This window comes from Anolis carolinensis, unplaced genomic scaffold (assembly GCF_035594765.1).
Source record: "Anolis carolinensis isolate JA03-04 unplaced genomic scaffold, rAnoCar3.1.pri scaffold_12, whole genome shotgun sequence".
Lineage (NCBI taxonomy): Eukaryota > Metazoa > Chordata > Lepidosauria > Squamata > Dactyloidae > Anolis > Anolis carolinensis.
This window is the reverse complement of record NW_026943823.1, coordinates 19,876,065-19,894,397: the sequence shown is the minus strand read 5'-3', so window position 1 is coordinate 19,894,397 and position 18,333 is coordinate 19,876,065. Positions and strand designations below refer to the sequence as shown.

The window sequence follows — 18,333 nt, the reverse complement described above, 5'->3', positions numbered from 1 at the left end:
GTGTGTGTGTGGGGGGGGGGGGGGGGTCCTTTGTCTTTAAGCAACAAAGCTTGTATGCATGGTTTATTTTCAAAAAATGATTTCCACATTCATATAATTTTAATTTTAATTACCAATTTGGTAATTAGTTTTTAGCTTTTGTAAGTTCAGAATATGTGTTCATAGTAGTATATACATGAATTCCTCCAAGGAATGCCTAGGGCTAAAATTATATAAAACTGCCTGATTTAACTGTTCTGATGTTCATTCTGTTGAATACTTTTAGGGAACAGTACATTTGCCAATATAGCAGCTGAGACTATTTCGTGCAATATTTACTCTTCTATGGAAAGTGGAGAGAAAAAACTTTTGTCTCAATTCTACAAAACTAAATAGAGATGGCATAGAAAACAACTTGTAGAAGTGGTTGTGAAAGACTTTATTTCAGAATTAGAAGCTTGTAACTGTGACAATCCTCCCCTTGAGGGAAACATACCTAGCTAAGGTGAACCTATCATCTCGCAGAGAGTGATGGTCAAAACAGGAAAAGAGTATGCCTGAGGACAGAAACACCTTGTTTTTGAAATACTGACAGCTTTCCAACTGTCCATGTTTCTAAAGGCAGCTATTACAATGTTAAAGGGTCAGAACACAAAAGAGCACTCGGTCTTCAACTCTTTCCATTTACAGACTTCTCAAGGTCAGAAGCAAGGCCTTTGCAATCTACAGTATTCTTTTTTCTTTGTTTGTTTGAGAGGGGAGGGTTCCACGGGATTGAGTTCGTATTAATTGTAGTGTTTATGTACTGAACAAGTCTCTAGTACAGCAAAAATAATGGCCAATTTGCGTATATGGAGGGCTCTTCTGATTGTACTCATTCTGTATTACGTATCTGTCTGATATGCTTTAGGCTGAAGAAGACTTTAAACTACTGGGAACATTATCCATTTGTCATCTGATCCTCTACTAAGTGATAACCCAGAGTCAGTTGAATAGGGTCAATGTATTTGTGGGAAAGAGCACTTGGATAGCTCAAGCTATTTTGTTCATACTTTATTTCGATAAGTGGGCCTTTTTTCTTGAATGCTTGGTGTATATTTTGTGCATGGCACCATTTGAAGCACTCTGTTTCATACTATGTGATAGATAACTTGTCATTTATACAATCTCTATATAGAAAGAATCTTATTCTTCTTTCTATTATAGTTATGTAACTGTCTGCTAGGAGAACATTCAGAAATATTTTATAGTTTGGATTATTTTGCTACTATTACCTGTGTAAAGGGAATTACATTATTTGTTGGTATAAATTTGAGACCAGCAATTAATTTTTTGATATAAGGCACGATTAAGGGTGCAGTCCCAAAGGTTAGGTTTTACGAAATCTCTATGCTATTAATATATGGAAATAGCACTAGTTTCTACAGATCAGATGTTCAGTCTTCTGATTATTGGTAGCCACCAGAAACCTTAGTTTTAACAGTCAGTAGGGAAAACTAAAAAGTGTTGTGCATAGAAAAACAATGGATAATTTTGCCTATCTTACTACTGTCTATCCTACAGTATCAAAATACTGTTGCTTCAAACCATTATGAAATAAATCTAGAGGTAATGGTTGACAGCCAAACCCATCTCACATGTTTAGATCCAAGGGTTTGAGGCTACGTAATGTGAAATTGAGAATTGCAGAACTTCATTCTTGTAAATAGACCATGGGATGCTGTTGGTTTGCCCTAGCAACTTTAGGCATTGTCTGGTCTATGGAGTAAACATCCATTAGAGAGAGAGTATGCACAATACATGACAATATCTTATCCTGAAAGGTGGCATGTTTGTTGTTTTCCAGATGCCTTTTCTGTATCTTATTATAGGCTGTGAAACTGCATCACTTCGTTCTGTTTTAGTTTTTCTGCATCTTCCCTTTATCCTAAATATAGGTTAAATGCAAAACCGGATGTTGTCAGATTTAATTAGAGGTCCTGTCTTACTTCACTCGGAGAGGTTGCCTGTTTTTGTGTCGGGTGTCGTTATGTCTGCCTAGCAACACCTGCTCTAAGATTTTTTAACTGAAAGTTGATAATCATGTTGGAGGACTGGATTCAGTAACATATATTTATTTTTATTAGAAGCTTCGAAGCAGAAGCTTAAATTTGCATCCAGCTATGCTTAAACAGTTATATAAGTACAGTTACAATATGACAAAATCCAACAATATAGCAATGAAATAAAAAGGCAAGGATTTTTTTTAAAAAAACACTATAAGTACAGTTTGTTACAGACTGTTACAATATATGAACACACTGGCTCCTAGACAAAAAATGTTTGACTCACAATGGCTCACTTATGCACCTTCCACACAGCTGTATAAAGCCCCACATTATCTACTTTGAACTGTGGATTATCTGCCTTGATATTCTGGGTTATATGACTGTGGAAGGGCTTTACGTAAAAACTTTTGGAGTAATCCAGAATAACCTTGATATTTCAAGTTAATTTTTTGTGCTACTTGTTAAGAGAGTACATATTGAATAGCTGATACAGGTGTTATCATACTGACTCACTGTCGAGATGATTAGGTAACATGCCAAATGAATGCTGTGTTGCAATAATTTGTATAATATTGTTGGCACTGATCCATATACTCAGTTGCGGTGGATCAGCAACCAAGAGTTTTGATGCCTCAAATGTGTTCTCAGTAGAGTATGACCTTGGGATGTAGGTATTGTGTGAGAGTTATCCATTAAAGAATGAGCACCAATTTAATAAGCAGTTGTAGTTGGATAATATTTTGGGCAGCTTTTCCCAATTCATGGTGACAGCACTAGCAAGAAGCACAGGGATGTCTTTCTGATCATCACTTGGTGGCTGCCCATCTGCCTGAGGCAGTATGGCAGGTAAATCATCTACACAGATCGCTTTCCACAGACTGTCCTCCCCAGCTGTTGATGTGATGTTAGCCACCCTATCTGCAACACCATAACATACCTTCAATGTGAACCTTGCATGTCAACCCAGAAGCAGAGTGGATCGATCTATGGCAGTAGTAAATTATTAAGCTATGTTCTGCCTGCATGTCTCCCAATTCCTTTGGGAGGAAGCCGTTTGGAGATAGCAGTTCTAATGAAGAGTAAGTTAAATATATTTTGCTATACCATCGGCTAGTACTGTGATCCGATTTGCACTCACCAATTGTTCCTTACCATCTAAAACAAAACACTTGTATTTGATCTCAATTTTTAGATTTTGATCGGTGGTCAACATATGGAGTTTAAACATAAAGTAAAAATATCCTTTTATATAATATTATATATTATATCAGAAGTATGGTATTTATCTCACCTGTTTTCTCATATATATTTTTAAATTGGTTAATAGAAGGAATTAATATCTTCTTTGAGAACCTGTCTTTTGTTTAAGAAAAACAACATTCCATAGTGGTTTGAATATTGGAGTAGAGTTTGAATCCTTCAGTCCTGAAACCCCTTTGAGGTGCTCTTATGCAAGATGGATTCGCTCAACCTCAGAAGAAACCTCAGAAACCTCATCTTCTTTGTTGAGTGGAAACCTATTCGAGTTCATTTTGTGTTATTTCTGCTTGTGGTACCACGATTTTTGTTAAATAAGTAATTGTCAAGAACATCTACTTTGGATCCTGGCTCATTTGTTCTATATTTTTGGATTAAATGGAGCTCTTATGGTTAGTCCCTTAATAAGCAAACAGAACAAGATGGAACAAAGAATACATTTTCAAAAAGGTGTTGAGTACTTAGGTCAGATTTTATCCAACTAATATGAAAAGCAGTATAATGGAAGACTATTTCAGTGACCTGAACTACTTTGACTACTGTAAAAGGAATGAAATACAGCATGTTTTGTCACCCTTTAAACACAGCTGAGCTTAATAGACTGCTACTGTAAGATGACAAATGAGCTTAATTAATTATGATCCATGTTTACTACTTTTTTTTGCTACCCCTCCTTTTTTCAGAGAATACTATACAAAAGCTTTAGTTTGGGCAGCCAGGTAATTCATCCATGCTGTTCATCAGTTAACCTACAATGGATTTTCTTTTCTTTTAAAAGCTGGTCTTTGGTTACATCCCCATGGAACTGTGACTTGACTTGCACAATAAGATATGACTGTTCTATTGGAATGAGACCCTAAGTTAAACCATGGTTAGCACTGCACAGGAAATGGACTGATACTAAAATTATAAAGCAATTCCGCAGCTGTTGTAGCCCTTCCTTGTGCCTCAGTTTTGCACATGCTATATATAGGAGATGATAATATTAGAATGAGGGTGCTTCTCTGGCTCTGAACATGCCAAACTCTGCCAGAGAGGTTTATTATTATTCAGAACTGATTTTGCTTCTGATTCATGCAACTTTGCAGATAACAAGTGTTCTGTCTTGTTTCCTGCTACAAGGGGAGAAAGGGCTTTTAAAAATTTGAAACAAGACTTCCTTTCCTTAATCTGATATTCACATTGAAGGGTCATGTTAGTGGTGACAAACAAAAACCCAAGCTCGCCATCTGAGTAACAGGAGAAATAAGAAAGTGCTGGTTCTTCTGCATTTCTTTCTGCACGCATTTGTGCACTACTATCATTCACATATATAGGAAATGGATAAAAGAATAAGTGATTTGAATATTAAACAAATTTTTACAAATTAGCCTTCATTTTTGGTATGAAAAGCTAATGCTCTGATTATTCTCTCACACAGGTACAGGAAACACTGTTGCCATTATGATAAGTTATTTGAAAGGCAAAGAAATCCTCCGCAAGATGGAACAAGGCTATCAAGTGACTATGTTCATTGAAGTGGGGAAAAAACACGGACCATGGATGAATAACTATTCCATCTTCTTCGTGTCGGTGTCCTTCTTCATTGTCACAGCAGCTACTGTTGGCTACTTCATATTTTATTCTGCCCGAAGGCTTAGGATTGCAAGAGCACAGAACAGGAAACAGGTGAGTTCTTTGTATTATATGTTCTGAAGTTCCCAGTTTGACATTTCCTATACTTCTACCTCTTTAGTTTTATTTTAATATGCCTTCAAGTTATTTCTGACTTACGGTAACACCAACGTGAATGTATCATAGGGTTTTCTTGGCAAAATATGTCCAAAGGGGTTTTTGCCATTGCCTTGCCTTCCTCTGAGGCTGAAAAAAATGTTACTTGCCCAAAGTCACCCAGCAAGTTTCCACGGTCAAGCATGGATTTGGGCCTTGGTTCCCAGAGTCATAGTCCAATGCTGAAACCACTACACCATCCTGCTCTCTTTATTTCATTGAAATGTAAATGCTTACGTTAGCTGTTGTTGTTAAATTTTCATAGCACAGTTTCTTATCCAACCCTAACATTATCATAATGAGAGGCTGCAGAAGAGAAAATCTTTCCTGGCTTTTTTTCTTTGCTTTTTAAAAATATCCTGTCCAGTCAGCTCCACATTTTCCATTACACTCATTATGTTTCCCTCTCAGGCATGCCATTCATGCAGGAAGGGGCAATCTAGCATGCTAAATAAACCACTTGTTGGACAAACTGACCTAATGCCCAACTTTTTGAACACAAGTGATGTTTTTAATGGTTTTGTTATGATCCAGAATATTTTTTCATGGCTAGCTCCTGACTTTTTCTGAAGCCAGATGCATACAAAATAAATTAAGATATTCTACAAACATATGCATGCATGCATGTATGCATAAACACACACACCCCTACACCTGGAATTCTTTGAAGGATTTTTCCCAGTGGTTGTTGAATGTATATTTAATAGTTCCTGGGAACAATGGGATGGCTATAACTTCCTAAGCTCATATTTATTCGATGATTGAGATAATATCTGGGTAGTCTCTCTGTAGTCCCCCCCCCCCCCCCAATGTAAATAGACTCAGCTCTTTGGGAGATAATAACTTGAAATCTGCCTAGTTCAAGTTCATCCAGTACATAATTACAGGCTTTCTCTTCCTTATTTATTATCCAAGTTGAATTAATTCTGTGATGCTAAATGAGTTGTATTTGTGCATAATGTCTCATCAGTATTTAGAGATTCTTAAAAGGATGTAAATCTTTGAGGTTTATCATGTCTCCATGATAAATTAATCTTGAAATAAGCGACAGACGGTTTCCATTGTTTCACATGCTACTGGAGGACTGTTCAGTGGAAGACTCTTTTGTATAAGAACCGAAACCAAACCTAAGTGGAGACGTTAATTGCAACAGCAAAAATATAGGAAATTTAAGCCTGTGACTATGCAAGTTAGACATTTTAGGATTTAATATACACCAGAAGCTAACAAACAATTTGCTGGCAAGTTTGCTTTAGGAAAAAGGCAACAGAATTAAGTCCTTTCTTGTGACTTTTTGTCTATGTATACATAAACACTTAAGAGCCTACATACAGTTTTAAAAATACCTTTTATTGCTGTTGGATGATCCTGAAGTAGTCCTGATGGCAGATTTTATAATAACGGCAACATGAATTGCATTTTAATCTTCAGTGATCAATGCATAGCAAATTGAGGAACTGATTTTTGTGACCTCTGATAAAATGATCCATGTGGATGTTTGCTGTACACTATTGAAATGATGTGACATCATTGGCAATTAAATAGAGTAGTTCTTCCTGAGGGTGATCAGAGCGGTCTACTGTTGCTTTAGTAGGTCAAGGTCAGAAGTTGCTTGATCAGATCAGGTATGGGCCTCCGCCAGTCTGCTCTGGCTAAGTGAAGGAATACTATCCATCTGACGTCCTGGCACTCTGACATTTAGCTTGCAATTCATTTTCAAAAAGATTGGCACTCTTCCATTTGTTTGGCTTGAAATGTAAGAACATTTCCTAAACAGTCACTAGGATTCTTGAGTGTCAGTATCTGTACCTCAGTTCCAGCAGCTTTCCAGGTTATATATATCAAACACATGTATTTCCCCTTTCCCATTGAAAAATTCTGCTAAAAAACCTTGAAGTGTTTGTTATGAATGACCATTGGACATTTCAATTGCATCTGTGTGTGTATATATATTCATTCTTATAAATCGTCTGGTCAGTTCTGTTAAAAAACAGTTCTAATTTTTTTATCCTGAAGAAATGCCTCTCTCACTGTCAGTGAATTGTGTACCATCTGTTATTCTTCATGGGAGAACAAGTCCTATATTGATTTGGTGTTCATGTGTTACAGAGACGTCTGAAAGCAGATGCCAAAAAAGCGATCAGCCAGCTCCAACTGCGGACATTGAAACAAGGAGACAAGGTAATGGGAAAAAGATGTGAGAGAAGCTAGCTGAGGCCTATAGTGCTCTAGAAGACAAAGCAAGCCATCTTGTTTATCACTATTACTTCTTTTCATTTTTTTGACAAGTCTACTGCTGTTTTCTTTCCCAGACCTTACAAAAAAAATTTAGATATTTGGGCTCCAGTCTTAAGAATCCTCCAGAGTTCTGTGGCCACCATGATCAGTTGAAACTCCCAAAATTTAGGCTTTCAGACATTTATAGACCTTTTCCGAATTCTGTTCTGAGTTCTTGTTTTTAAAGAAATCTCAGGAAAAGCATTTGGCTCAAAACGTGTTGGCCCACCCTTTGTCTATATCAGTTTATTTTGTTGGCCACCCGTTTCAGTGTTTGGTTTAAAGTACTGATTTCTAAATGGTCTTAGGCAAAGGTGGGAATCGTGCAGCCCTTCAAGCATTGTTGTATTGTGACTTCTGTCATCCTTACCATTGGATATGTTGGCCAAGGTTTGTGGGAGTTACAGTCTCACATCATCTGGAGAGTCAGATGATTTTCGCTCTGATTTAAAACCTGATTATGTACTCTGAAGATGGCTTTTCCCAATACAGTTGAGAGTCTTAGCATTCTCTTCCAAGCCTTTGATCTTTGTGCTGGTGTTTTGGGTTTTTCAGTGATTGAGCACAATGGCTTTTTTGATAATGAAATGATGACTGAATAAATCCTTCCCTGTGCATATCCTTGATCAATGGCTATGTGTTGTGCTATAAATCCTTCTGGAATTTTATGTACATAGTACTATGGACATATCTCAGTCTCACAATGTATCCAGATATCTATCAGGAAGATTGTTGTGTTCCCTGCCTTGTTGGCTGTACGTCTCCAGAGTAGCACTTGAAGATGTTGGGAAACAATGGACCGAATTGTTGTTCCCACCTGCTGCATGCCATTGCGGTTATGCAAAAAAGATCTCTTAACAATATACTGGGACTTTTTTCCTTTAGGAAACTGGTCCTGATGCAGATAGCTGTGCTGTGTGTATTGAGGTGTACAAGCCAAACGATGTTGTGCGAATTTTAACCTGCAAGTAAGTTGATCCTTTCCCGCCCCCATTATACTCTCATACTATAAGATTGGTGATTTACATCCCTTGTACTACCCCCTTTCTTTTTTATCATACTCTTATAGGCTTACACTCCAAAGCTTGATATAGTATTTATTTACTTTTTGACAGTTTTTTATCCACATTAAAACCACTCTAATACAAACCAAACCCTATTGGATAGCAAGCACAACCCTTCAAATGCTGTGTAGGTTTTTAAAACAGTTAAGAATTTTAGAAATGACTTCTGCCAGTGATTTTGCATCTGTACTCTTGTCATGACAACAACTAGCAGCTACAGTTTGAGCACACGTTCCCTTGACTGAGTGATCTTGGATGCGTGCGTGCAAGTAAGGATAGGTGATTATAGGAGTTGAGGGAGAACTTTCTTTTGTATACCAGATGAAGACATTGACCTTTAGTATGTTTTGAATGATAAATATTTTGGTTTCAAGCATATAAAACTGAAATTATTCTCAGTTGCCATTGTATTATAGGCTAAACTTTAATGAAAATGAAGAGACTTAATAAGTAAATTATAAACTATGAAAAGGAAGCTTTAGTGTGGACAGTAACACAGAAATGAGGACTCACTTCCTCATGTTTTCTAGAGCTAGTGAACAACCTGTCACTTAAAGCTACTTACTAACCCAGTAGCTTCCAAACTTTGAGCTTATCGCAATAAATAAATGGAATATAACATTTAAAAGTCATCTGTGTAGGTCCAAAGTGTTCAACCCTCTTGCTATGCTTCTCCACGATCACCTTTTACTTCCAGTTAGCCAAGTTCACTCTGCCAGCCATTTGTACTCAATGGACATGGTTCATTCATTCTGTCACTCCCAGGGTTTTGTGGTTTTTTTGTCTAATTTGGGGAGGAGGAGTGGCTAGAAAATGACTCATGTGCACACATAATGACTTAATTTAATTGAGGACAGGTTATTCATTCTCTTACACACTGCAGAAGCCATCCATTCTGGGTTGAAGTATGCCTTGGGTATCATAAGCTTAGGAAATACCATATTACTTGTTTAGACAGATTCTTCCACAAACCATTGCCTGAGGCAAAATATATGATTTGTTGTAGTCATCCTAAATAAATCTATGGTTACCAGAAACTGCTTAATCTGCCAAATCTCACATTCTCTTGAGGACAGATAAGAGGAACTATTTCCTACAAGAATGAAATGCGATACAGTATATAGTCTCCTAGATACTGAAGTTTCCTGTCTGCAGTTCTTAGAGCTTGGCTGTACCCAATAATATGTGTGACTGGAGAGAAACCTCTGAATGATATCAGATATATTCTATATGGAAATTATAGATCGAAGTCCAACCACTTTTATGTTACTGATGGCTGGAATACTGTTTGTTAGTCCAAAGTAGTGTAGAGCCATTCATAGAATTGTTGATGATAAGCCAATACATAAGGAAACCCCACTGATTCAGTAGGCCTGTTTTGGTAGGACTAGCACCATAGTTCAGACTGTTGCCTTTCTTAAACCCTTCCATAACATGTACATCTACATGTACTGGTTTACCGTATATACTCGAGTATAAGAGTTTTTCAGCCCTTTTTAAAGCTTTTTTGCTTATACTCGAGTGAGGGTCCTGGCTGGCTTACATTCGGGTCAGCTTATACTTGAGTATATAGATAGTCAGAGTTGGACAGTCTTATCTTAAATTACAGTTTTATGTAAATATTCAAAAACATTTAATCTACTGATGCTTCAATTAATGTAATTTTATTGATATCTATTATTTTTGAAATTTACCAGTAGCTGCTGCATTTCTCACCGTCGTCTTATACTCGAGTCAGTATGTTTTCCCGTGTTTTTGTGGTAAAATTAGGTGCTTCAACTTATTTTTGGGTCGGCTTATACTCGAGTATATACAATACTTATTTCTTGGCTCTCTAAACTACATTCCAACTGCTTATTAGTCGTAATATATAAAGGAGAGATTAAATACACTTACATAAAGTAAACACACGCTTTTAACATTCAGTGTAATGCACTTACGTTCTTCACCTAGTTAAAGAGTTGCTTCCTGTTTTCATTCTATATCACTTGGACTCATTTTCCATCAAATTTTATAAAAATGTATGATTTATTTTCTGTAACAATATGCTGTTTTAAGCAAAAATATACAAGTAATTATTCTGTGTTTGGTGTTGTTTATGTTACTTTTCTGAATGTTTGGGGATTTCTGAACAACACCACTTTTAGAAAGCATTTTTTCGCGGCTCACATTCCACTTTGTTTACTTTCCTTTCCAGTCATCTCTTCCACAAAAACTGTATCGATCCCTGGCTGCTGGAGCACAGAACGTGTCCCATGTGTAAATGCGACATACTCAAAGCTCTCGGAATCGAGGTAACGCTATAGTTCCTAGTCACAGTCACCTAACTTCCTGGACTTTTGATTGCATTACTAAGCTTGATAAGTTGTTATTTCTGCAAACAAAGCAGAAAAGCGACTCCACTACTGATTAGAAAGCAAAGTATGTGCATCTCATTACATATTATTGACATTACATTCCTGCGCTGAACAAATTCCAGTGCTTAAAGATTTCGTTGGATAGGTTTAGTGTCTGGGTAAAATCGCTTACCCTACAGAAAAATGTGTATTGTATAAGTCGAGGACAGGTTTTGGAGCCAGAAGATTTTGATACAACCCAAGGATAAGTCAAAAGCTGCCCCTCATCTCTGGAACTCCCTTCTTCGTCCCAAGGAAGCCAGAATAAGTCTCCTTATGGAGAGAAAAAGCGGGATATAAATAAACGGAAGAAGAGGAAGAGTGAGAAGAAGAGGAAAAGGAAGAAGAGGAGGAAGAAGAATGGGCCCCTCATTGCTAACTTTCCGGTGGCAGGCTCATGCCTTTTTATTCAGGCAGGCTTTTAAAGAAGGAAGTTTTTAAGATCAAATCAGGATTTAAAGTAGTGGCTCTCAACCTGTGGGTCCCCAGGTACTTTGACCTACAACTCCAGGAAATTCTAACAGCTGGTAAACTGGCTGGGATTTCTGAGAGTTATAGGCTAAAACACTTGGGGACCCACAAGTTGAGAACCACAGCTTTAAAGGTTTAAATTTTTATTTTTAATACTGTCAAGGTTTAATTCTATTTTAATAGTTTGTATATGTGTAGATTTTAAATTCTGTCATTTTATGTTGAGCCACTTTGAGTGTCTTTTTGAGAGAGATAAAGTGGGATACAAATACTGCTACTACTAATAGCAATATGTTGTTGTTGTTGTTGTTTGGAGAAGGGAAAGCTCCAGCACTGCTTCAGGGGACACTGCCATTTTTCTACCCTGGCATTGATATTGTACCTTTTATCAAAAAAGGAACCATCCCTTTTCTTGAGTAGAGTGGCAAAAGAGTTGCTGCGAGCTTTTCTTCATGGATGTATGACCATGTTATAGAAGCATTATCTCCTGACATTTTGCCTGCATCTGTGGCAGATATCTTCAGAGGTTGTGAAGTCTGTTGGAAACTTGGCAAGTGGTGGAATATAAAAAGAAAGAAGAAAGAATGCTTGTCTGAGGCAGGTGTGAATGTTGCAATTGGCTACCTTGTTTAGCATTAAATAGCCTTGCAGCTTCAAAGCCTGGCTGAGTCCTTCCTGGGGGAATCCTTTGTTGGGAGGTGTTAGCTGGCCCTGATTGTTTCGTGACTGGATTTCCCCTGTCTTTGAGTGTTGTTCTTTTATTTACTTTCCTGATTTTAGGGTTTTTTTAAACTACTGGGAGCCAGATTTTGTTCATTTTCAAAGTTTCCTCCTTTCTGTTGAAATTCCCCACATACTTCTTGTGGATTTCAGTGGCTTCTCTGTGGAGTCTGACATGGTGGTTGTGAGAGTGGTCCAGCATTTCTGTGTTCTCAAATAAGATGTTGTGTCCAGGTTGGTTCATCACGTGCTCTGCTATGGCTGACCTCTCTGGTTGAATTAGAGTGGCAAAAGGTCTGTCCTGGAAGAACCCACTCTGGCCTCAGTTTTCTTTTGAAGGAAGTGCCACAGAGCTGCTATTTTCCCACTCAAGCATTCAAATAGCCTTGATGTGGCATCATGTTAGCGAGAGTAAAGGAAGTCAGCACTTCTTTTGGGTTCTCCCAGAGTGGGCTGTGATCTCTCCTTTTGCCACGCTGTTCAGAAAAGGTGATGATTCCCTTTTTTTGGAAAGGGGTAAGGTCAGTACTGAACACTGACCCATGGATATGTTGTCTTTTTAATATGAATATCAAAAAGCCCATAGTCAAATGTTGTCCCCATGTTTGTTGCTAAAAGTGATACATGCATCCTAGTCTTTCTTGAAATGGTCAGTTTATCCATCTCCACTTGGTCACCTATCTTTGTAAGCCAATCTTCTTGCGTCTGACTAGCAGAGCCTTTCCATTTCTGGGCGAAGATGATTTTCACTGCTGGAGTCGAATATAATAGTCACTTACAATGTTTTTTCTCTAGATCATCATCCAAAATCCCTAACAAGTAGAGTTTAGTTGCATTGTAATTTTAGCTTTGACATCCTCTAACATCATATGTATTTGAATCCAGTATTTCTGGTCCCTTTTCCAAGACCATATACAGTTAAATGACCCCACATTGGGTTGCTGTGAATTTTCCGGGCTGTAGGGCCATGTTCCAGAAGCATTCTCTCCTGACATTTCGGCCACATTTATGACAGGCATCCTCGGAGGTTGTGAGGTCTGAGGATGCCTGCCATAGATGTGGGTGAAACATCAGGATAGGATGCTTCTGGACATGGCCCTACAGCCCGGAAAACTCACAGCAACCCAGTGATTCCGGCCATGAAAGCCTTCAACGACCCCACATTGTTCTCGCATTTCCAACACTTGCTAGAACTGCCTTTATATGTCTTGGAAAGCCTCAGATTGGAGGCAATTTGTTTGACTACAATGTTTACAGACTTGTACATGAGTATATATACAATAGTACTAATGAAATCCACTCCTTCCTGTTAAATGTCCTGGACACAGGTGGACATTGAAGATGGAGCAGAGTCCATCCAACCTACGGAACCCTCGAACATCCCTTCAGTTCCGGAAGAGGACAATCATAGTGAGACAGCATCGTCGGGCTACGCGTCCGTTCAGGGAGCCGATGAGCCTGTTCCAGAGGAACCTGCCCATTCAGAGAGTAAGTGGAGCATGGCTTTGCAGGTTACGCTGTTACTTTCTGGTTTTTCCTGTTTTAAAATATTAAAATGTCAAAGTGTTTTATCATCATCATTATATTATTATTTCCTTGGCCTTTGGAATGAAGCCTCAGCTTGTCATGCATCTGTTAGAAATAAAAAAAAGTCCTGGTATGTGTCGCCACCTGCTGGGTGCCAGACAACTAATCAGCTGCAGTGCTGTGGTTTTGACTGTGAATGGGTTTTTAATTGATTTTAGGGTTGAAACTTTTTTTTAATACAGATCATGTTTAATTTCCATTTTAATGTTTGTACATTTTAAGGTTTTAATTTTATTGTACTTGGTTTTATTGTGAACCGCCTTGATTCTCTTTTCTAAAGAGAAAAATTATTATACAAATTATAATGATGTACAGTATAGTCTCACTTATCCAACATAAATGGGCCAGCAGAACGTTCCATAAGCGAAAATGTTGGATAATAAGGAGGGATTAAGGAAAAGCCTATTAAACGCCAAATTACCTTATGATTTTATAAACTAAGCATCAAAACATCATGTTTTACAGCAAGTCTGCCACTTGTTTGTGAGTGTGACTGCACTTGTGTTATTGTTGGGCGTGTTGGCCCAATGCATGTTGCTGCATAGAGAAATAGCTGTGGATCCAGGCGGGAGGCAGACTGCGTTGAATAATACAGAACATTGGATAAGCAAGACTTGGTATCCTTGCAGGAATAGAACTTGGAGGCACTGTGTTGCAGTGGTTCTGGGGGACTCCTGCTCAACCTCATGGTCTTTGTCCTGTGGGGTCCTGCAGGGTTCCGTATTGTCCTCATGTTGTTTAACATCTACATGAAACCACTGGGAGAAAACATCTGGAGTTTTGGAATTTGATGCCATCAATGTAGATGACACCCAACTCTTATAACTCATTTCTACCTGATGCCAGGAATGCCATCCTGACCCTGAACCGGTGCCTGTCAGCTGTGATAGACTGGATGAAAGAGAAAACAAATTGAAATTGAATCCAGACAAAACAGAGGTACAGTAGAGTCTCACTTATCCAACATAAATGGGCCGGCAGAATGTTGGATAAGCGAATATGTTGGATAATAAGGAGGCATTAAGGAAGAGCCTATTAAACATCACATTAGGTTATGATTTTACAAATTAAGCACCAAAACATCATGTTAGACAACAAATTTGGCAGAAAAAGTAGTTCAATACGCAGTAATGCTATGTAGTATTTATGTATTTATGAATTTAGCACCCAAATATCATCATGTATTGAAAACATTGACTACAAAAATGCGTTGGATAATCCAGAACGTTGGATAAGCGAGTGTTGGATAAGTAAGACTCTACTGTACTACTGGTCAGTCATAGGGCTGGTCAGGGTACTGGGCTGCAGCCTGTGCTGGATGGAAGGGGTCACATTCCCGCTGAAGGCACAAGTTTGCAGCCTGGGGGTCCTCCTGGATTCAGCGCTAACCTTGGAGGCCCAGTTGTCGGAGGTGGCCAGGAGGGCCTTCGCACAGTTAAAGCTTGTGCACCAGCTGCTCCCATACCTTGAAAAGCCCAATCTGGTCATGGTAGTACACATCTTAGTCACATCCAGGCTAGATTACTGTAACACACTCTTATGTGGAGCTGCCCCAGAAGAGCGTTTGTAAATTGCAACTGATTCAAAGGTCAGCAGCTAGACTGCTTATGGGGGCAGGATATAGGGAAAGAACCACTCTGCTCCTACAATGGCTGCCAGTTTGTTTCTGGGTGCAATTCAAGGTGCTGGCTTTAGCCTATAAAGCCCTAAACGGCTTGGGCCCAGCCTACTTGAGGGACTGCAACACCTCCTACCAACCCACTCATTCCCTGAGATGATCATTCTCTTGGTCCCACTACCATCATAAGTGTGCTTGGTGGGAACAAGAGAGAGAGGGCCTTCTCGATGGTGGCACTATGACTCTGGAACTCCCTTCCTAGAGAGTTGCAATCAGCTCCCTCCTTGCTGACCTTTGGATATCAAATTAAGACCTTGTGGAGCCAGGTCTTCCCAGATTAATGATAATAGGTAACTTACCAATTCATAGCTGGTAATAACTTCTTCAATGCTATATTGGAACGGGCAATGTGACACGGTCAAATGAAAATGGATTCTTTTTAGAATCTTGGATAACCTGTTTTAGGAATAACCTAAGTGGCCTGAGGTAAGGGAATTTTTAATGGTATGTTGTAAGTTATTAATGTATTATTTATTATTTAGGTACTTGGGTATTTGTGTTAGTTGTTGTATTACGTTGAATGTGTATTTCAAGTAATTCTGTTTTTAATCCACTGTATGCTGCTTTGAGTCCCACCCATGGGAGAAAAATGGGATAAAGATTAATACAGTAATCATAATCATAATAATAACCACAGTAATAATAATTCTTCCATCCTTCCTGCCTCCTCTAAAGGACAGTGCCCAAGTGTGAAGTCCAACATGCACCCTCAGGCTTTGCCACAACTTATTATTTTGTTTGGTTTATTAATTTCAAAGTTTTGCATAGCTTCTTAGCGATCCTTAATACAAATTCTTTCTATTATTAATGATTACTGAGTGAAATTGTTCTTTGCAAAGGCCTGAGATAAGATTTGGGCCAAAATCTTTTGGGTTCCACAGCATTCTACCTCTGTCCCAAATGTATGTTCTGTTAAGCAGATGAAGTTGTGAACCAAAAATGTTTGTAGTTTGTTCAAAATAATGGGAAGCAATTGGAATGGAATGCATACGCTTTGTTTATTACTGTTCTTTCTAAGCTTGGTTTTTATTACTTTTCTTTCTCTCAAAGGTGACAACCTCCAGTTGGTGAACAACAACGCGCTGCAGCCTCCGCCTGTCGATGTGCTTCCGCACCTTGACAACCCGGCTTTTGAGGCCGATGAGGCACACGTCCAGGAAGCAAAGTCTTAAAATGACTGTTGGGACAAAACTGCTATCCGCTTGACAAACTAATGACAAATCTGATGAGACTGATGTAGCAACAATGTTGCTTTGATAATGCGATAAACTGCACCATTTAAGATTGCGTTTCTGTGGATTGACTTTCCTATGAACTTATTTCCCAATGGAAATCGTGTTGGCACTCTTCAGTAAATACTTTTCTTTCGGTTATGATAAAGTCTTAAGACCAAGGCATCTGAGCACAAACACTTTTTGCATGCATGCCATATACCTTAATTTATTAAAGCTACAAAAATGGTTCGATGGGCCTTTTGGATCTGCAGGCTCCAGATCGGCAAAATCCAGCTCATGCCGCAATATTGTTAAATGGCAACAACGTGAATGTGTGGATGTTCACATTGGCGTGATTTAATAATGCAGCGTCCCTGAACCAAACTTTCCACAGATACCACCGTATTGGTTTTTTAGAGGCCTGTTGGTTTTAAATTCAGTATCTCAATTGAGTTAGGGATATTTTTGAGCTTTGGGTTTATTCAGGATCAGTCCCGGTGTTTGTAGAAGTACAGAGCAGCCTTATAATGACCCTTGAAGCTCTGGAGGTCGCTTCTTGTTTCATTTGGCAGCCAGACCAAACAAAACCAGCCACTTCTCAAAAGACTTGAAATACTTTGGGAATTCTCTGCACTTAGTTCACTGGGTTGAACAGCAAGTTAAAACTTGTTAAACAAAGTACACATTCCATTATTATTTGGACAAATGCTTAACCCGTTTGAAATGTGTACATTTTATAGGAGGTAACTATTTTTCTAACATGTGAAGCAGGGAGTCTGAATTTTGAACCTCAGAGAGAGGAACACAGGGTGCCTTAGTGTGAAGCTCCGAACCTTATCCACCCAAGTGAACTACTTTACCTAATAATGCACTTTATTTCATTTTGCAATCTCGGTGGCCCTTTCCACTTGCAATTCTACCCTAAGTTTGAACGGAAGAATGACGATAATGTCTTTTTAATTCTCCAGTTGATTCTGACGGGAGACAACAGTACATGCATTTTCCCTCTCGTTTTTGCATAGTGTTTGATAAGAGTTGTAAATAATTTTGATTTCTATTAAATTGCATTGAATACAAAGTGTAAATAAAGTTATTCTGATGTCTGTTAAGGATGCTTACTTATTTTTTTATAATAAAAGCAGTTGTGCACAAACTGGACTGTCTTGGCAATCTAGCTCTTGTCGAACAACTGAACTCCAAAATTTTTTCTTCGTGTACTCTGTGAATGCACACTAATGGAGAAGCTGCGCCTGCGCAGGTTCCGACGGAAACTCTTCCAAGCTGAAGTTCAAATTTTGGCGGTAACCACGCCCCCCTTCCCAAGGGGCATATAAGGCAGCCCCAGGCGCCCGCTCTCCAGTTCCTTTTTTTCCGCCGCAAGGTTCACTTCGGACTCTTCGCATGTCTACTACTCGTTTCAAGCGTTGCACGCAGTGTGCTGCTAAAATTCCTGACTCGGACGGCCACGCCAAGTGCCTCTTCTGTCTTGGCGAGGCTCATGTGGTCAGTACCTGCCGTTTTTGCCTAGCTCTCACGGCTCAGGCCAGAAAGAACAGAGCCGCTAGGCTTAGAGCGGCGCTCTACGAAAAATCTCTCGCGCCAGAACCGACTCCGTCGACGTCGGGTACGTCGGCGTCCTCAGCTTTGAGAGCTATGTCGGCACCACCAACTAAGCCTCCGGCAGCCAAGGCTTCCTCGGTCTCGTCCAGAGCGTCCAAGACCTCCAGGGTCGCTAAACCGGTCAAACCACCGTGTACTGTGACGACGGCGACCGTGTCGACCCGCTCCGGAAAGGTGGGACCTTCCTCGACGTCGAGCTCTCTGGCTTCGGTGACCTCGATCCGCTCTCGTATCGGTTCCCCTCCGTCCTCC

The 18,333-nt window shown here is 39.2% G+C and overlaps 1 protein-coding gene across 1 annotated transcript in view; it reads left to right on the top strand.

The window, feature by feature from the left end:
- Positions 1–17,619, top strand: part of radx (RPA1 related single stranded DNA binding protein, X-linked) — a 98,717-nt gene extending 81,098 nt beyond the window's left edge. The window contains exons 15-20 of the mRNA XM_062963791.1: positions 4,705–4,952; positions 7,164–7,235; positions 8,217–8,299; positions 10,593–10,689; positions 13,311–13,470; positions 16,298–17,619. Coding sequence (XP_062819861.1) covers positions 4,705–4,952; positions 7,164–7,235; positions 8,217–8,299; positions 10,593–10,689; positions 13,311–13,470; positions 16,298–16,419 — 782 coding nt within the window. The 3' untranslated portion in view covers positions 16,420–17,619. The remainder of the gene's footprint in view (positions 1–4,704; positions 4,953–7,163; positions 7,236–8,216; positions 8,300–10,592; positions 10,690–13,310; positions 13,471–16,297) is intronic.
- Positions 17,620–18,333: the final 714 nt, after the last annotated feature.